Source organism: Bufo bufo, chromosome 1 (assembly GCF_905171765.1).
Source record: "Bufo bufo chromosome 1, aBufBuf1.1, whole genome shotgun sequence".
NCBI classification, from domain to species: Eukaryota; Metazoa; Chordata; class Amphibia; order Anura; family Bufonidae; genus Bufo; species Bufo bufo.
In genome coordinates this window covers 768,647,297-768,668,000 of record NC_053389.1, presented here as the reverse complement: position 1 = coordinate 768,668,000, position 20,704 = coordinate 768,647,297, and the positions used below count along the sequence as shown (strand labels likewise).

The window sequence follows — 20,704 nt, the reverse complement described above, 5'->3', positions numbered from 1 at the left end:
CAGTGTGTGAAGGCGTCCTTATATCTGGACATAGGTGCCAGGTCACAGTGCCGGGTCTGGTCCAGCCTGTTTTTATAGCTCCATGCATTCCCCGTGTACTATTCTTACGACTCTATGTTGCGCCATTCCTCTATTATTCCTACTAGAAGTTATGAACATGCCCCAACTTGTTACCTCCCCTCTGTACCCTTACTGAAGGCTAATAGCAATTCATTCATAACTTCTAGCAGGAATAATAGAGGAATGGCACAACATACAGACATAAGAATAGAAGCTCCCGAATTATTACATGGGGAATGCATGGAGCCATTAAAACAGGCATGTCAGGAGAGGTGAAAGGTCCTGTTTAACCACTTGCCTACCACTGCACCACTTTCTACGTCGCAGCGGTAGGCCTCCATCTGTAACCCAAAGTATAAAAGCGTCGGGTTACATCGCGATCTGCCACGGCCCGTGCCGCCGCAGATCGCTGTGACCGCGCTGTCAGGCAGTAATACACGCTTGTAGCACTCTGCTACAAGCGTGTATTACTCGAAGAAGCTGAAAGCCAGCAGGGAGCGCTTTTTCTTATGTAAAGATCGCCACCTGCTGGCTTTAGAATGAAATGTCAGCCTGCAGGATGGGAATTAATAATAATAATAATAATAATAATAATACAATTAAAACCTCTTCCTGCCTTGACTTTGGCAGAAAAGGGTTAATTCACTTAAAAAAATAATAAAAAATTAATAATAAAAAAAGAATAACAAAAAGTCACTTTGAAGGGGCTTGTTGCATTTTGGCGCTGTACAAGATTTCTCTGGCAGTACGGTGCTATAGAGCCACCAAAATACGCTCCAGTCTTCTGAAGTCTTGCGGCGGGCCCAGCCAGTAGATAAATTACATACATCGCATCCATTTTCAGGGTACAAGCGTACGGGAATGGTTTTAGAAATGTTTTGTCTTGAAACCTTTTGTAATAGTTAGAAAAAAAAATGAATGAGAGAGGAAAAAAAAATTTAAAATATTTTCAGTTTTTCCTTAAATACCGTATATATTTTTAATATTCTATCCATCATCTAATGGCACAAAAGAGAGGTCTGAGGTGTCCCGAGAAAAATATCAAATACATGTAGGCTGGCTCGGAAATGAATCCGGAAATGAATCCGTTATTTGCAGTTTTTGGCCCATTCACACATCCGCAACTGTTTTGAGGTCTGCAAAACACACACACCGGCCATGTATGTTCTGCATTTTGCGGCCCGCACATGGCCGACACTATAATAGAAATGCCTTTTCTTGTCCGTGCCTGCGGACAAGAATAGGACATGTTCTATTTTTTTATTAAATTTTTTGCGAAACGGAGGTGCGGTCTGCGTCTTTTGCGGCCCCATTGACAATTTATGAGTACGCACCCGCTCTGCAAAATTCCGGATGCAGACCCATTTTGCAGACATGTGAATGGACCCTTGGATAGACGCATTGCTACAACCGAACAACTCGCCTGGTAAGGAAGGGGGATTCACACTCCGGTAATTAGGTGGTTAATCGCCTCTTTCAGCCTGGGCGATCATTTCCTGGTGGAAATATCCAACGATCGAAAGATGATTCTTTTGATTGTCGTTGATCCTAACTTTTATGCTAAAAAATAAATAACGCAAGCAAAGGAAATAGCTGAAAACGAGACGACCACCTGCAGACGCTGTGGAATCCGCACGGTTTTTCAGAACCACACAAATCTCATGCACACTTTGCGGGTTGTTTCTGTGCGGAAATGGACCTGCATTGCGGATTTCCAAATCGGCAGCATGTCGGTTACGTTTGCCGTTTTACCTGCGGATTTCACCCTTTTCATTGGAAGAGGAGATTGGTGGCAAAAGCGCACCAGAAACCGCTGTTAGACATTGAGAATTTTGGTGCAGATATGCCGCAGAAACGCACGTAAATTTGTGCGAAACTTAATGTACGTTCACTCGTGGGCCTACAGAGGCATAACTGGGATTTAAAGTGGCCATACACCTTAAGGCCTCTTGCACACGACCGTATGGCTTTTTTTTTGTATTTTGCGGTCCATTTTTCACTGATCCTTCCTTTTTTGCTTCAGTAGTGTTTTCGTTTGTGATCAGTTTTTTGCGTATCGGAAACGGAAGCATACAATAATGTTTAAACAGTAAGTACATAAAAAAATTGGGCTGGGCATAAAATTTTCGATAGATGGTTCCGCATGAACGGATACGGAAGACAGCCGGCTGCAGAACACTGCTGAAGCCTTCCATGGCTGCCATGGTAACCTCCCTGCCGCTGTGTGCACAAAGCCCAGGGCAGCAGGGACAGTGTGAGCTCCTATTCATCCTGATAGAGCGCTGTAGGGTGAATAGAGAAGGGATTGAAAGATCCCAGGTATTAGCCCCTAAGGGGGGAAATAGTTATTTATATAAAAAGTAAAAATATCTCCTATGCGGTAAACAAAAACAGTGCGATTTGCCATTTTTTTGTCACCTTGTTCCCCCCCTTGTTCGGGCCGGATGTTCCATAAAATGCGGAATGCACGCAGCTTTTTTGGCGTTTTTATTTTTTTTCCGCGTTGTATCGAGTATTGTAATACTTTTTTTTTTTTTTTTTATGGTATCGAAATTGAATCCAAATTTTGGTATCGTGACAACCCTAATGTAGAGCCATCACTTCTATCAAACCAACCACCGAGGTCTGCGCTCATTATTAGGGCGCCACTTCATTAACCCTTTAATATTGCACGTGGTTTGGCTTCCAGACCACATCATTTGTCGCTCTTTTTTTTATTTTTATGCTTTGAAAGGCACTTAGGGCATTTAATAGCAGTTTTCATATTGATGAATTAATCTTCCGGTGTCTTCTAGGTTCAGCTCTTGCCCATCTCCCCGCTCCCCTCTGAGGTCAGGACGGTCGTTTGGTTTCACGTGGGCGATTTGGTTTGGTCTAAAGTGGGAACGTACCCCTGGTGGCCCTGTATGGTGTCCTGTGACCCCCAGCTCCATGTCCACAGCAAGATCAACACCAGAGGTAAGAAGCGTGCGCGTGTGAGCGTGCGCATGTGTGAGCGTGCGCGTGTGTGAGCGCTGTGCCAGATCCCCTAGAAAGCACCATGTATAAGCGGTGAGGTTCCTTGTGAGTTACTGTCCTTTCCTCTCGTCCTAGGCGCTCGGGAATACCATGTACAGTTCTTCAGCAATGAACCAGAGAGGGCCTGGGTGCATGAGAAGCGCATGCGCGAGTATCGGGGGCAGAAGCAGTACGAGATGCTGGTGGCTGAAGACTCTGCCAAGGTCGTCAACCAGTCTGAGAGACTTAAGGTACCTTTTAAGATTTTTAATCAATATTGTTAATGAAACCCTATGGGTTATCACCACTAAGTCTAATCCCAATTTAAACAGTTTCACAAGACCATTATAGGGCTGGCTCTTAAAGGGGTTATCCCATTATTAAAGGGGTTGTCTCACTTCAGTAAGTGGCATTTATCATGTAGAAAAAGTTACTACAAGGCTCTTACTAATGTATTGTGATTGTCCGTATTGCCTCCTTTGCTGGCTGGATTCATTTTTCCATCACATTATACACTGCTCGTTTCCATAGTTACGACCACCCTGCAATCCATCAGTGGACAGGAAAAAGCACCAGCCTATGTGAGCTCCCATGGTCCCGGCCACCAGAGAGGCTGACGCTTTTTCCTATAGTGTGCAAGCATGACCACCACTGAATGATTTGAGGGTGGTCTGTAACCATGGAAACGAGCAGTGTATAATGTGATGAAAAAAATGACTCCAGGAAGCAAAATGGAGAATCACAATACATTAGGAAGTGCCTTGTATTAACTTTCTCTACATGATAAATGCCACTTGCTGAAGTTAAACAACCCCGTTAAAGGGGTTGGCCCATCTAATATATGCTCCCAGTGTCTGCTAGGTGCTGGCACACCTCTGGGACCCACACCTATCACTAGAATGGACCCCGCAAAGTGAAGGAGAGCACACTGCACATGCACGGCTGCCTTCTATTCATTTCTATCAAGCGCGGCCACTTGCCCCATTCACTCCTATGGGGCTTATCGAAATAGCCGAGCCAGCACTCAGCTGTTTTTGTTAGTCCCATAGAAATGAAGTGAGGACGGCCGCACATGCGCGGTCCTCTCTTCTTTACTTTGGGGGCTCTGTTCTAGACATGGGACCCACACCCATCAGACATTGGGGCCATATCCTAGCGATAGGCAAACCCCTTTAATCTAAAAAATGAGAATCAGACAGTACATGACAATCTCTTCCTAACACAGCCAGAACCAGCCCTGTACCTCACATGGATCCAGAGATCTCCCCATTCATTGCTCCAATTACTTTGCTAGATTTATTTCAAGCTGGTAGCTCAGGAGGCATGTCTTTCTTGCTGCAACTCTCTCCCTATCACAGCTCAGGGGGCGAGTCCTTTCTCTCTATCACAGCTCAGGGGGCGAGTCCTTTCTGCTGCTGCCCTCTCCCTAGCACAACTCAGGGGGCGAGTCCTTTCTGCTGCTGCCCTCTCCCTAGCACAGGTCAGGCGGCGAGTCCTTTCTGCTGCAGCCCTCTCCCTAGCACAGGTCAGGCGGCGAGTCCTTTCTGCTGCAGCCCTCTCCCTAGCACAGGTCAGGCGGCGAGTCCTTTCTGCTGCAGCCCTCTCCCTAGCACAGGTCAGGCGGCGAGTCCTTTTTGCTGCAGCCCTCTCCCTAGCACAGGTCAGGCGACGAGTCCTTTTTGCTGCAGCCCTCTCCCTAGCAGCCCTCTCCCTAGCACAGGTCAGGCGGCGAGTCCTTTCTGCTGCAGCCCTCTCCCTAGCACAGGTCAGGTGGCGAGTCCTTTCTGCTGCAGCCCTCTCCGTAGCACAGGTCAGGTGGCGAGTCCTTTCTGCTGCAGCCCTCTCCCTAGCACAGGTCAGGCGGCGAGTCCTTTCTGCTGCAGCCCTCTCCCTAGCACAGGTCAGGCGGCGAGTCCTTTCTGCTGCAGCCCTCTCCCTAGCACAGGTCAGGCGGCGAGTCCTTTCTGCTGCAGCCCTCTCCGTAGCACAGGTCAGGTGGCGAGTCCTTTCTGCTGCAGCCCTCTCCCTAGCACAGGTCAGGCGGCGAGTCCTTTCTGCTGCAGCCCTCTCCCTAGCACAGGTCAGGCGGCGAGTCCTTTTTGCTGCAGCCCTCTCCCTAGCACAGGTCAGGCGGCGAGTCCTTTTTGCTGCAGCCCTCTCCCTAGCACAGGTCAGGCGGCGAGTCCTTTTTGCTGCAGCCCTCTCCCTAGCACAGGTCAGGCGGCGAGTCCTTTCTGCTGCAGCCCTCTCCCTAGCACAGGTCAGGCGGCGAGTCCTTTCTGCTGCAGCCCTCTCCCTAGCACAGGTCAGGCGGCGAGTCCTTTTTGCTGCAGCCCTCTCCCTAGCAGCCCTCTCCCTAGCACAGGTCAGGCGGCGAGTCCTTTCTGCTGCAGCCCTCTCCCTAGCACAGGTCAGGCGGCGAGTCCTTTCTGCTGCAGCCCTCTCCCTAGCACAGGTCAGGCGGCGAGTCCTTTCTGCTGCAGCCCTCTCCCTAGCACAGGTCAGGCAGCGAGTCCTTTTTGCTGCAGCCCTCTCCCTAGCAGCCCTCTCCCTAGCACAGGTCAGGCGGCGAGTCCTTTCTGCTGCAGCCCTCTCCCTAGCACAGGTCAGGCGGCGAGTCCTTTCTGCTGCAGCCCTCTCCCTAGCACAGGTCAGGCGGCGAGTCCTTTCTGCTGCAGCCCTCTCCGTAGCACAGGTCAGGTGGCGAGTCCTTTCTGCTGCAGCCCTCTCCCTAGCACAGGTCAGGCGGCGAGTCCTTTCTGCTGCAGCCCTCTCCCTAGCACAGGTCAGGCGGCGAGTCCTTTTTGCTGCAGCCCTCTCCCTAGCACAGGTCAGGCGGCGAGTCCTTTTTGCTGCAGCCCTCTCCCTAGCACAGGTCAGGCGGCGAGTCCTTTTTGCTGCAGCCCTCTCCCTAGCACAGGTCAGGCGGCGAGTCCTTTCTGCTGCAGCCCTCTCCCTAGCACAGGTCAGGCGGCGAGTCCTTTCTGCTGCAGCCCTCTCCCTAGCACAGGTCAGGCGGCGAGTCCTTTTTGCTGCAGCCCTCTCCCTAGCAGCCCTCTCCCTAGCACAGGTCAGGCGGCGAGTCCTTTCTGCTGCAGCCCTCTCCCTAGCACAGGTCAGGCGGCGAGTCCTTTCTGCTGCAGCCCTCTCCCTAGCACAGGTCAGGCGGCGAGTCCTTTCTGCTGCAGCCCTCTCCGTAGCACAGTCCTGGAGGCAGTCGATGGATGGAACTGAACATGTGCCTTATAAATAAGAAAGGAAACAAACAGAAGTTGGCGCTATATTTTCAGTGAATAGCTCACCGGCTATACAAAATTTTTAATTACAAAGGTATTCAGATCCAGGTGCTGGTTTGAAAAGTGAATATTTTTCATAGTACAACCCCTTTAAAGGGGGCATTCCCCTCTTATCCCTCTTATAAAGTGATGTCATATTGATGGGATATACCACTTCAGTACCGTGTCCTGTTCAGTGTTTAACCTTGAACAACATATCAGCACTGCGGCCCCTGTGTTCTCTCGGTCGGCGGTGGTCCTAGTGATCTACCATCACTTTTTATAAGGGTTCACATCACTGAAAAAGAAACAGATCCTGTGCATCCGTTTGAGCCATTTCCGTGCATGCAGGACTTCTTTTTTTTTTTTTTTTTTCTGTCCAAAGTGGGGGGGGAAAATGCATCTAGGACAGAAATGGCTAAAACAGATGCAAAATGTGCACAACTGCAGCACAGGATCCGTTTTATTTATTTCTTTCACCGGATCGTTTTTTTTTTTTTTTTTTTTTTTTTTTACCGATCAGAAGAATGGAAAATGAAGCGGTGATGTGAATCCAGCCTAACGCTATAGCGTAAGGTTATAGGACAATCTCCGTTAGGTTCAGGAGTTGTCGCCGTGATATAGGCAGGAAAATGCAGCCCTGTTATAGATGTGTGAAATGGGCCTACGGAGTCCTGAAACACACTCCTACTTTTAAGGGGTATCCTGGCCACCAAAATGCAACAGTTCTTTACTGAATAGATGATAAATATTAGCATAATGGGGATCCCCACCGATGCCTAGAATGGGGGACCCTCTAGCGGCATGACAGACATGGAGGAGCAGTCCAGCGCTCCAGTGACGGGAAGTTTCCACTGATGTGCTGGACTGCTAGTTTATATTACATTTGCAGTTTGCGGTGACCATTTTGGAAATCCATCTTGTGGCATTGAAGATTAATATATCCGACGAGTCTTGCGTTCACTTTGTATTTTTTTTCTGTAATGTTCTAGGAGCAGCGCTGGGTGAGTGGTATGATGGACACAGACGACGCCCACCAGATTTTTTTTGACTATATTGGGGTCCGTCGGGCGGCCTGGCATTTTACTAGATGAAATAGCTCAGCGTGCAGCACTGTTTTGTCCGGCAACACGGGCTCCTAATCGAGATTCCGACGCAGATGTGAGCGTAACCTTATAAAGATTCTCCGGACCACAGATATTGATGATATTGATAGACCATCAGTATCGGATCGTTGGGGGGGTCTGACACTTGGAACCCCCACGATCAGCTGTTTGAGGTAGCCACGGAGCTGGAACCTAACAGTGTATGGAATGGAAACAGAAGGCTGCGTTCACTGTGGGGTTTCCTGCGCCCGTGTACTGAGCTGATCTGCAGCACCCACTTGGCTACTACATAGTGTGCAGAGCAACATAACTGTCCGGTGGGGGTGCCCGGTGTCAGACGCCCACCTGTTTGAAATTGATGACCTATCCGGATGGTATCGCCTCACTATCTCCTGTCCCTTTTTAAAAGGCGTGTTCATTTTTGCAAATATTTTTTTTTATGGGGGAAGAATTTTTTATTATTTATATTTATTAGCAGATTTACTTCATTTGGGATGCAATAAATAACTTTTGTGAAGTTTGGCATAGACTCTGCTTAATAGTGGTCTTCCTGTCGTATTTGTTGTTCAGATGCGGAAACCTCGCCCTCAGAAGGAGCGCATCCAGTGGGAGATTGGCATCGCTCATGCAGAGAAAGCCCTGCGGATGAGTCGGGAGGAGAGGATAGAACAGTACACCTTCATCTATGTAGACCCAGAGACCTTACCCGAACCTAAAAAAGCAGCCAGTAACAAAAGGAGTCGGAGGTCCACCTCTAGTAATGATACCGAACCTGTCTGTCCTAAAGAAGTCTCCTCCCCTGCTTCAAAGCATTCTGCCCCTTTACCTTCTCCTTCGCCCAAGGACAATAATGACTCTGTACCTGTACCTGCACCTGTACCAGAAACTCGGAGGCAGAGCCAGAGGAAACAGGCTCAGGAAGAGGAGCCAACGCCGCCCCAGCCCCCTCCAGCAAAGATACCGTGGAAGACTGCAGCCGCCCGCAAGTCGCTTCCTCCCTCAGTTCTACTACACAAGGGCACCATTGACCTTCAGAAGTGCAACATGTCACCTGTGGTGAAAATCGAAAATGTCCTCGCCCTCCATAATGCAACTTCTGATGGTTTCGAACAGTTCATATACACAACCAAGGTATGGAATTACATCTCTGTTTCTTTCATTAAAGGCAACTTTACCCAGGCCGATTCTCGACCAGATAATCGCTAATAAACATTCATAGGAACGCTCGTTAGCAATTATCTGGAGTGAAACGTCGTCCATCTAGTTATCTTTCATGCAGGCACCTAAATAGTAGTTTGCCAGCAGCAGATCGTGCTGCCGGCAAACAATGATTCTGTATGGGGACGAACAATGGCATTAGTGATCACTCCTCCCCATACTGTGGAGGAGATCATTTGCCGGGAAAGTACGCTTCCTTCCGTCAATTGCCGGCTGAATTGTCCCATGTATAGGGGCTGTTAGATTTGTCGTTTTAAAACCATGTGCGCCATGTGAGCTGTGCGCTGCGATTGGCCAGAGCTGCAGCAAGGGACACGCCTCATACAAAAAATCACTCCAGTACAACAGAGGAAGGGCAGACACCGGAGCCTATACCGGGCGAACGGAGCGGCGCCCAGACATACTAGTAAGTGCAGGGGGACCCCTGGGCGCCGCTCTGCCCACTGATATAGTTAGTTTTTAGTTTGTACACTAGTGAAAGGTCCTCTTTAACAAACTGTGGTGCATATGTTCATAGCAGGCAGCCGTCCATCAGTGGCCTGAGAGGTGGGAGAGAGCTTTCTTCGGGAATACACCAGACTCATTAAAGGGGTTGTCTCACTTCAGCCAATGGCATTTATCATGTTGAGAAAGTGAATAATGTATTGTGATGGTCCATATTGCTTCCTTTGCTGGCTGGATTCATTTTTCATCACATTATACACTGCTTGTTTCCATGGTTACAGACCACCCTGCAATCCAGCAGCAGTGGTCGTGCTTACACACTATAGCAAAAAGCACCAGTCTGTCTGGTGATGGGACCGCAGGACCATGCATAGGCACATCTCGTATCTGCACTGCAGTGGTGGCCATAACCCCTGGAAACGAGCAGTGTATAATGTGATGGAAAAATGAATCCAGCCAGAAAAGGAGGCAATATGAACAATCGCAATACATCAGTAAGTGCCTTGTATTAACTTCCTCTACATGATTAAAGCGAACCTTTCACCTGGATTTCACTTATTAAACGATCACCAGTACCTTTATAGATCATCCTCATTGTGTTAGCACACGGTCTTTTCTGGCTTTTCTGAGATGTATATTCATGAAAAAATCGCCTTATAAAGTACTCTTCTCCAGCTCCAGAAGTCACGGTAGAAGTCAAGGGGGTAGCCCTTCCCTCATTTCAGGCTGTAACTCCCCTGCCCTAACCCCGCCCCTATGCAGTCTAATTGACACCCGGCTCAGTCGCTGGGACCGTGCTTGTACAGGCGGCGCATGCGCCGTCGGACTCAAGCGCGATCCTGTAACTGAATCGCGCATTCGCCGTCCGTGAGGAAGAGAAGACAGGCAGGCATCGGGGACGGCGCATGCGCGATTCAGTTACAGGATCACACTTGAGTCCGACGGCGCATGCGCCGCCTGTACAAGTGCGGTCCCGGCGACTGAGCCGGGTGTCAGTTAGACTGCATAGAGGCGGGTTTAGGGCAGGGGAGTTACAGCCTGGAGTGAGGGAAGGGCTACCCCCTTGACTTCTACCGTGACTTCTGGAGCTGGAGAAGAGTACTTTATAAGGCGATTTTTTCATGAATATACATCTCAGAAAAGCCGGAAAAGACTGTATGAAAACACAATGAGGATGATCTATAAGGTACTGGTGATAGTTTAATAAGTGAAATCCAGGTGAAAGGTTCGCTTTAATGCTGTTTGCTGAAGTGACACAACCCCTTTAACTTTGCGTCAGGTGTATTATTTTTTCAGCACTTCTCATAGTAGAATGGTGGCTTTGGGTCCCAGGGAGGTCCAGACCTTACATACGGCAGCTGCCTGCCCCTTCCTGTCATCTTCTTAGGGAATAGCCAGCATGATTCAGGGGTGCTATGTTCCATTGTAGGTATTTTGGTATCTCTCGGTCATGCATATCATTCAGGATTGACGCTTTTCACAAAACTGAACCCACAACATGAAGTTAGTTTTGTCATATGTTTTAAAGGCATTTTGTGAGATCAGAGCGTTGGTAGGCACTCGCTTGGATCATTACATATCGGCAATACCTGCACGCATCATATGACCATTGCAGATCCCATCCCCATTCTGTGTCTTCTGAAGTTGTCACTGAGCACCTCTAGTCTGCCTCCTGTCTTATGTAGGTAAGATATGGCAGTTATCTTACAGTCAGCTATTTTTTTTTATATTTTTGGTGAAAAAGATTGGTGGCAAAACCTGTTTAACTTGTCAGGATGGAGCCGAGCATCTGCAGGAACATGACAGTATAGCTGAGAAGACTCCTTTTGCAGGGAAAGTAAGAAGGGGACTATACTGTCAGCTGCAAGAGGGGGGAGAAGACCGATTTTGTCCAATGCCTGCTCAGTAGAACAGATTAGCAGCAGCACCAAGGGGGGAAATATGAAAGTAAAAAATGATGGAAAAGCGTTCTTTATACTAACATTGAAAAATTACTTTAAAGGGGTTCTGCACTTTGTTTTAACTAATGATCTTTCCTCTGTATAGATCAGCTTCTGATCGGCAGGGGTCCGACACCTGGGACCCCCTCCAATCAGCTTTTTGAGAAGGCAGCGGCGCTCCAGTAGCGCCGCGGCCTTCTCACTGTTTACCTCTGGCCCAGTGCAGAACCCCTTTTAAAGCTAGATAGCAGCATGTGTTGAGTGATCTGAAGATCAATCGTGGCGTCAGTTTGTAATGCTTGTCTGTGGAGTTGCTTTGTGACCTGCCTCAAATGCAAAGTGATTGTCGCAAAAAAAAAAAAATCCAACTTCCATTGGGATCTGTAGTGGCAAAATCACCTGCGGGTTGTAGAGAAGGCACAAACATAGTTTTTGGGAATCCCAGGGGCCATTGCCTTTTTGTGGCTCCTTTAAAACAGACAATGCATACAAATAAAAATATCCCAGCACTTTCTCCCTTTGCCAACCACCATCAAAAGATAGATGAGGTCAGCAGGAGAATATAGGGGTATTCTAAGATAACGTAGGTGGGCAGGCCATGAACATGACGTCACTGATGACACGTTCGTTGTGGGCTGTAACCAGGCTAGGATCACCTACACAATGTATGGAGCGTGATCCCGCAAATGCCAGGAGGATATCATTTGACTATGAGCACATTGATGAGTATCAGTGCAAAAGATGTTTCAACAAGGAAAGGGGGAATGAAAATAAAAATAAAAATTCTGAATACCCCTTTAACCCCTGTCTTCTCTGCAGGGTTTCCACAAGACTGTCCCGTCTGTGGAATTTTTCTGCATGTTCTTGAAACACAGTGGTGACGGCATCTTCTACTGTCCACGTGTATCATTTATTTCTAGGTTCAGTGTTCCTATAAAGGGCCCGGTACCATTGTTGTCTCAACCACCAGTCACTAACCCCCACCCTGCCAATGGACAGAAGGGGGATGAGCACTTCTCCATTTATTTTCTTCATACGTGCAGCTTCAACCAAAAATCATCCTAAAAACCAGCAACAATCGCACAACGTTCTCCGTTTCTTGCCTCCCCTAGAGGGGGAGGAACTGTGACAACTAAGGCATGCGTGCATTACCATTCTTCTTGATAGTTTACAGCAGGCATGCTCAACCTGAGGCCCCCCAGCTGTTGTAAAACAACTCCCACAATGCCCTGCTGTATGTAGACTGATAGCTGTAGGCTGTTCAGGCATGCTAGGAGTTGTAGTTTTTCAACAGCTGGAGGGGCGGCAGGTTGAGCATGCCTGCTTTAGAGACAGTTGTAGATCAGCTTTGCAGTGTGATATGGACTGATATGGCTAGTCGGTGATGGCGTTGGTGTATGTAACTTGACATGCTTTATTTCAGATGCACAAATAGCTGTCGTCAGGGCTGGAAAAAAGGTTTGTGGAGGCAACTGGGAAAAAAATTTGGTGGGCCCCCCCCTTCCCCATCCCACCTCTAGGAGAGGTGTGGCGGTGCATGCACCTGGCTCTGTGGAGGAGATAAGGCCAGCAACTTCCTTCGACATCAGAAGAGAGATCGTATATGTGGCCTCTTCTTTTCGGCTGGCTAGGGTTTACCCAGAGACCTTCAGAAACTCTCTCCCCAAATCTCAGTGGTTTACTAGGTGGAAATATGCCAGTGTATTTGCCTTTTGATGAGACCAATGTACAATCTTTATATGTTTGTTTTTCAAGGGAGTCGGTAACAAGCCGGAAATCACAGTCAAAGCTCCAGAAAAGACATCTGTACCCTCCCCCAATTTGAAGATGGAGAAACTGTCAGCACAACACACGCCTGCTCCCGAAACCTCATCGGGGGTCACAGGTAGGCAAACTGCACGTGTCTGCCCCTAACACACACCTCCCTACTGCCAGAGTGAAAGGGGGAGGGGGGAAGAGACTGTTGAGCCCGCCGCCAAGATCTGTAAACTTAATTAAATGGAGAGAGGACGCCCCCCACTCCAAAATCAGTATTTTCTCAAAACTGCGCTGTCGCCCCATTCATATTTTTGTTATATGCTGCTTTTTGTGCAATAAACGATACAAAGCTATCACGACGTTTGCAGTGTTCAGTGGGTTTTCTGTTGTGTTTTATCTGTGTAGTTGAGACGGGGCTGTCCGCAGGTCTTCTTCATGCTGCTGTATGCCAGGCTGACATCTTGCAATAGCTCGCAGCAGACTTACAGCATGGGTGGAATAAATCTGCAAGACGGGGTAATCTTGTATAGAAGGGTTTATTAGTCATACCGGGGGCCTTTTTTTTTTTTTTTTTTTCCCCTAACATAAAGTGAGCATTTTATCCAAGTGATCCCTTCCCCACATTATCAGAAGAACAGTTGTATCTGTCCGTGCCAGGCTAATGAAAGGAGATCTGTCATCTGAACCCAAAGGGCCTATTACCCTGCCCGATATTCAAACATAGGAACTCATTCCCGATAATTGGCCTGTGTAATTGTGCTGTGGACCAGCGTGGCTCGCTTGTGGCCCGCTTGCATTTTTTAGGCAGCAGGAAAGGTGCCCGATTATCGGCAACACATTGCCCTGTGCAATGAGGCATGTGCGGCCAGTATTCAGTACAACTGAATAGAGAGGAACGATCGCATAGCAATCATTCCTTCCCCATATACTTTGAATTGGCCTGTATAAAAGGCCCACGCGAATGAGCGCCGATCGAAGGGTTTATCATCGATCGTCACTCATTATGCCCGAACATTGGGCAGTGTAGCACAGCCCTAAATATTTGACTGTGTACACTAGAAGATGAGCTCTGTGGGCTGCCTTCAGTGCTGCTTACCCATCAGTATAATGGTTTGTGTATGTAGAACACGTGAAGAGAGCATCATCTTCCTCACCTTTTGTAAGTCTCTGTCCTTGTAAATGTTCAAAAACCTCTTCAGTCCCCAAACAGAATTGTTCCACGAAATTGGGTAGATATTTTTTTTTAATTTTTTTTTTTAGAGAATGAGCCCCTTTTAATTGTTTAACTAGTATCTGTCAGCATGAGCAACCCTATTAAATCGGGCATATTGCCTGGTAGGGTTAATCATGCGGTGTAAAATGCTACCTGTATTTTGCTGCAGCAATATATTAAGTCATTTGCCTAAATATAAAAACTATTTTGAGCACAGAGGGGCCGGCCATAGTGCTTGCAGCACCACTAGCGCTACGTCTGTGTGCTCCCCCTCCCATTTGGTTGTCCAGCCCTGCCTTTTGGTGCTAGTGCTGTGGCTCACTTAGTCATTGGTGGTCCAGCGTTCATGCCGTGTATGGAGTCATCGGTTTCAGCGTGTTTTCCAATACTGATGTGTGATTTTACAAATGTCCTGTGGCTCATATGTGCATGCCGGCATTCATTGGTGGCAGCAGAGCGTCTGGAGACGGGAGTGAGTGCTATATGAGGAGGATAGAATACTGAGCTTTAACCCAAACCCTGACCTGTACCTGACACTGCCCCTTTATGCCATAGTCTCTGACCATGTGGAACTCTAACATACGGGCCTGGACAGGTCCTTGAGTTTTACCTCTTGCCCGGTTATATGTCACCAAGTGCTCATTCAGACGGCCGTATGCTGTCTGCAAAAATGCCCTAAGCCCAATACCATTGCGTGTAGGTAAAAAAAAACTCTTCATGTGATTGCCAGTGCACATAAAGCATGCTTCCAGTGAAAAAGAGAATCACATACAGAACTTTTGTGAAAGTCAGTCATTCATTCATAATTCACAAGAACGGGAAGTTATGTTTGCCTGCCGTGTTATTGATAGTCACGGTCATTATTTCTACTCGCCTGCTAGCTTACTTCACATTTGATGCTCATGCCCCTTTCATATTAGTACACTTCTGCCCACTGTTTGACTTAACTTCTACCTTGTGTTTTATCAAAGGGGTTGTCTGGTTTCCTCCTGGGATATGCCTGAAGTAAAGAACAGGTAAGTATTTACCTTCACAGACCCTGCGGCGCCGCTGTGGTTCTCCCTGCTGGGCAGTGGTGACATGTCTGACTGCTGCAGTCAGTATTTGGCTTTGTCGGGTGCACCACTGAGGCCAATGATTGGCTGCAGTGGTCATGTGTTCTCGACATGGTGTCACAGCTGCAGCCGGGGGAACTGGAGTGTCGGTGCAGGATTTTTGAAGTAAGTACTTGGCTGTTCTTTATTTCAGGGGGATGCCAGAGGTTGTTCTGTTTCCTCCTGAAACCAGACAACCCCTTTAACTAGCGAGTTCCCTCTATAGACACCTTGTAATTCCCTGTTTTCTTAAGGTATAGAAGTTATTTTAGCTATATGTTTTTTTTACTCTGCTCCTGCAGCTGACATCAGCAAGGTGGGTGTAAAGTGCCGTAGAAAGTCTCATCCAACTCTGCCCTATGCTTAAATGCGAACTACAAGTGAGTGAAGTGAATAAATAGCACAGATCACTTGTTTGCTACTTTACATCAGAGGTGCAAATAAAGTTTTAAAAGGTGATGGACATGTACAATGATACACACAGCCTCTTTGATTTCTCACCCCCCTGCAAACTGCTGTGCATGTGCTTTCTTCACTATCTATACTCTTTTTTTTTTTTTATACAGCACAGCTTATGTAATTCATAACTCCCTGGAAACTTGCATGCTTTCTGTCCTCTCCACACTCCGATCTGCCCTCTCCCCCTCCCCCCCTTCTTTTCCAGCTGTTATTTCTAAGGGTCCATTCACACGTCCGGAACAGGTGCGAACCTATTCATTTTCAATGGGGCCGGAATGTGCTGTCCTCATCTGCGGATCCGCACTTCCGCATCCGTGCTTCCGTTTCCGCAAAAAAATAGAACATGTCCTATTCTTGTCCGCAATTGCGGACAAGATTAGGTATTTTCTATTATAGTGTCGGCGATGTGCGGTCCGCAAATTGCGGAATGCACATTGCCGGTGTCCGTGTTTTGCGGATCAGCAAAACACTTACGGACGTGTGAATGGACCCTAACACTGAGAAGGAAGCGGCAGAGCAGAATTCTGACACAGCCAGGAGCAATGTTCTGTCACATCTATGTCAGAAGCAGCAGCACAGCCTGCTGTTTGAAGGACATGCACAGACTCTACAGCAGCAAAGCGGTAGGAGCTTTTCAATGATGAGTATTTGAGAAAGTTTAGATTTTTCTTTTAGGAAACAAAATCACTACAAAGGTGTCCATAGTCTATAAGTCGATCACCGGAGCTACGCTTTAGAGTGACGACACGTGGCTTTGTATTTAAGAGAGGCAGGCCGTCTGTTCTTACATGTAATGCGTCCATTCTGGTTGGAGAGAAGTTCCCTACTGGCTGAGAGCTGAAAACTCCCATGTGAAAGAGGGAGCTAACAGAAATGTCCTATACATGATTTAAAGGGTTACTACAATAAGATTAATCATTAGTGTCACGGTAGCAGATGCATCCACAGACATCATACAGTCTCATTACAAGCACAGCATCTACTCATTCACCATAAAGTGACCCCAGACAAGGCTTCTGTACGTAACGTCCATCACTGCAACGCTCATCACAGTTATGCTGTGTCTGAACATCTACATGAGTACATGAAGTCCATTATATCCGGCAGAGTTTTAACAGTAGTACTTTGTACTTTTTTGTTGACTTTTAAAAAAAAATTTAAATTAAATTTTTTTCTACTTCCTTGGTAAGTTCATAGTTGGGGGGCTTCCAAGGGAAAGGGTCAGAGTTAAAAATAAAAAAAATAGGCATTACTCCATCAATGCCCAGCTGCGCTCCTTGTCCCATCTTGACACATAGGAAATGGCTGACTCTCATTTCTAGACATTTCCTGTGTGTCGAACTGGGACCAGGAAGTGAAGAGCAGCAGGGACCAGAGCAGCATTGGGACTGCAGTGATGGGTGAGTAATGTATGTTTTTTATTGTTAGCCACCCTTGACGACACCTTTTTAAAGGGGTTATCCCACAAATGTAAAATTAGAGGATTGTTCTACTGTTTCTGTGGGCAGGCAGCAGTTCAGATGAGACTACCAAGTGCCTGCATCTCCCAAGAAGCATTCCAACTAGCTCTTTTTAACCCCTTCTTCCTATGCATAGAAAGTTACCCCTCAAATATAGCCCGAGACACACACGGTATGTGACGCCCCCACAGTTTGTTTCTCCACTGTTTAGAGAGAAATATAGCTATATACACTCCATTGACAAAATATATATAAGATACCGCACCAAGGAGTTGTTGGAATGAAACTTTGTGTGTGTGAATGTAACGAAGGTATATGTGATTACAATATTGGAGGGGAAAATTGTAGAATTTAAAGGAAGGCTCTCGGACCATGTTGGGCTGACTTAGCCTGGACACGAGATGAGATGCGGCCTCTGGCCTGGACACGAGATGAGATGCGGCCTCTGGCCTGGACACGAGATGAGATGCGGCCTCTGGCCTGGACACGAGATGAGAGGCGGCCTCTGGCCTGGACACGAGATGAGAGGCGCCCTCTGGCCTGGACACGAGATGAGAGGCGCCCTCTGGCCTGGACACGAGATGAGAGGCGCCCTCTGGCCTGGACACGAGATGAGAGGCGCCCTCTGGCCTGGACACGAGATGAGAGGCGCCCTCTGGCCTGGACACGAGATGAGAGGCGCCCTCTGGCCTGGACACGAGATGAGAGGCGCCCTCTGGCCTGGACACGAGATGAGAGGCGCCCTCTGGCCTGGACACGAGATGAGAGGCGCCCTCTGGCCTGGACACGAGATGAGAGGCGCCCTCTGGCCTGGACACGAGATGAGAGGCGCCCTCTGGCCTGGACACGAGATGAGAGGCGCCCTCTGGCCTGGACACGAGATGAGAGGCGCCCTCTGGCCTGGACACGAGATGAGAGGCGCCCTCTGGCCTGGACACGAGATGAGAGGCGCCCTCTGGCCTGGACACGAGATGAGAGGCGCCCTCTGGCCTGGACACGAGATGAGAGGCGCCCTCTGGCCTGGACACGAGATGAGAGGCGCCCTCTGGCCTGGACACGAGATGAGAGGCGCCCTCTGGCCTGGACACGAGATGAGAGGCGCCCTCTGGCCTGGACACGAGATGAGAGGCGCCCTCTGGCCTGGACACGAGATGAGAGGCGCCCTCTGGCCTGGACACGAGATGAGAGGCGCCCTCTGGCCTGGACACGAGATGAGAGGCGCCCTCTGGCCTGGACACGAGATGAGAGGCGCCCTCTGGCCTGGACACGAGATGAGAGGCGGCCTCTGGCCTGGACACGAGATGAGAGGCGCCCTCTGGCCTGGACACGAGATGAGAGGCGCCCTCTGGCCTGGACACGAGATGAGAGGCGGCCTCTGGCCTGGACACGAGATGAGAGGCGGCCTCTGGCCTGGACACGAGATGAGAGGCGCCCTCTGGCCTGGACACGAGATGAGAGGCGCCCTCTGGCCTGGACACGAGATGAGAGGCGCCCTCTGGCCTGGACACGAGATGAGAGGCGCCCTCTGGCCTGGACACGAGATGAGAGGCGCCCTCTGGCCTGGACACGAGATGAGAGGCGCCCTCTGGCCTGGACACGAGATGAGAGGCGCCCTCTGGCCTGGACACGAGATGAGAGGCGCCCTCTGGCCTGGACACGAGATGAGAGGCGCCCTCTGGCCTGGACACGAGATGAGAGGCGCCCTCTGGCCTGGACACGAGATGAGAGGCGCCCTCTGGCCTGGACACGAGATGAGAGGCGCCCTCTGGCCTGGACACGAGATGAGAGGCGCCCTCTGGCCTGGACACGAGATGAGAGGCGCCCTCTGGCCTGGACACGAGATGAGAGGCGCCCTCTGGCCTGGACACGAGATGAGAGGCGCCCTCTGGCCTGGACACGAGATGAGAGGCGCCCTCTGGCCTGGACACGAGATGAGAGGCGCCCTCTGGCCTGGACACGAGATGAGAGGCGCCCTCTGGCCTGGACACGAGATGAGAGGCGCCCTCTGGCCTGGACACGAGATGAGAGGCGCCCTCTGGCCTGGACACGAGATGAGAGGCGCCCTCTGGCCTGGACACGAGATGAGAGGCGCCCTCTGGCCTGGACACGAGATGAGAGGCGCCCTCTGGCCTGGACACGAGATGAGAGGCGCCCTCTGGCCTGGACACGAGATGAGAGGCGCCCTCTGGCCTGGACACGAGATGAGAGGCGCCCTCTGGCCTGGACACGAGATGAGAGGCGCCCTCTGGCCTGGACACGAGATGAGAGGCGCCCTCTGGCCTGGACACGAGATGAGAGGCGCCCTCTGGCCTGGACACGAGATGAGAGGCGCCCTCTGGCCTGGACACGAGATGAGAGGCGCCCTCTGGCCTGGACACGAGATGAGAGGCGCCCTCTGGCCTGGACACGAGATGAGAGGCGCCCTCTGGCCTGGACACGAGATGAGAGGCGCCCTCTGGCCTGGACACGAGATGAGAGGCGCCCTCTGGCCTGGACACGAGATGAGAGGCGCCCTCTGGCCTGGACACGAGATGAGAGGCGCCCTCTGGCCTGGACACGAGATGAGAGGCGCCCTCTGGCCTGGACACGAGATGAGAGGCGCCCTCTGGCCTGGACACGAGATGAGAGGCGCCCTCTGGCCTGGACACGAGATGAGAGGCGCCCTCTGGCCTGGACACGAGATGAGAGGCGCCCTCTGGCCTGGACACGAGATGAGAGGCGCCCTCTGGCCTGGACACGAGATGAGAGGCGCCCTCTGGCCTGGACACGAGATGAGAGGCGCCCTCTGGCCTGGACACGAGATGAGAGGCGCCCTCTGGCCTGGACACGAGATGAGAGGCGCCCTCTGGCCTGGACACGAGATGAGAGGCGCCCTCTGGCCTGGACACGAGATGAGAGGCGCCCTCTGGCCTGGACACGAGATGAGAGGCGCCCTCTGGCCTGGACACGAGATGAGAGGCGCCCTCTGGCCTGGACACGAGATGAGAGGCGCCCTCTGGCCTGGACACGAGATGAGAGGCGCCCTCTGGCCTGGACACGAGATGAGAGGCGCCCTCTGGCCTGGACACGAGATGAGAGGCGCCCTCTGGCCTGGACACGAGATGAGAGGCGCCCTCTGGCCTGGACACGAGATGAGAGGCGCCCTCTGGCCTGGACACGAGATGAGAGGCGCCCTCTGGCCTGGACACGAGATGAGAGGCGCCCTCTGGCCTGGACACGAGATGAGAGGCGCCCTCTGGCCTGGACACGAGATGAGAGGCGCCCTCTGGCCTGGACACGAGATGAGAGGCGCCCTCTGGCCTGGACACGAGATGAGAGGCGCCCTCTGGCCTGGACACGAGATGAGAGGCGCCCTCTGGCCTGGACACGAGATGAGAGGCGCCCTCTGGCCTGGACACGAGATGAGAGGCGCCCTCTGGCCTGGACACGAGATGAGAGGCGCCCTCTGGCCTGGACACGAGATGAGAGGCGCCCTCTGGCCTGGACACGAGATGAGAGGCGCCCTCTGGCCTGGACACGAGATGAGAGGCGCCCTCTGGCCTGGACACGAGATGAGAGGCGCCCTCTGGCCTGGACACGAGATGAGAGGCGCCCTCTGGCCTGGACACGAGATGAGAGGCGCCCTCTGGCCTGGACACGAGATGAGAGGCGCCCTCTGGCCTGGACACGAGATGAGAGGC

At 50.4% G+C, this 20,704-nt stretch overlaps 1 protein-coding gene across 4 annotated transcripts in view; it reads left to right on the top strand.

Moving 5' to 3' along the window:
• The window catches only part of NSD3 (nuclear receptor binding SET domain protein 3), a 115,091-nt gene that overhangs the window by 23,881 nt on the left and 70,506 nt on the right, over positions 1-20,704 (top strand). For all 4 annotated transcript variants that reach the window (XM_040414761.1, XM_040414760.1, XM_040414763.1 and 1 more), the window contains exons 3-6: positions 2,856-3,018; positions 3,154-3,308; positions 8,009-8,569; positions 12,796-12,925. In XM_040414761.1, coding sequence (XP_040270695.1) covers positions 2,856-3,018; positions 3,154-3,308; positions 8,009-8,569; positions 12,796-12,925 — 1,009 coding nt within the window. The remainder of the gene's footprint in view (positions 1-2,855; positions 3,019-3,153; positions 3,309-8,008; positions 8,570-12,795; positions 12,926-20,704) is intronic.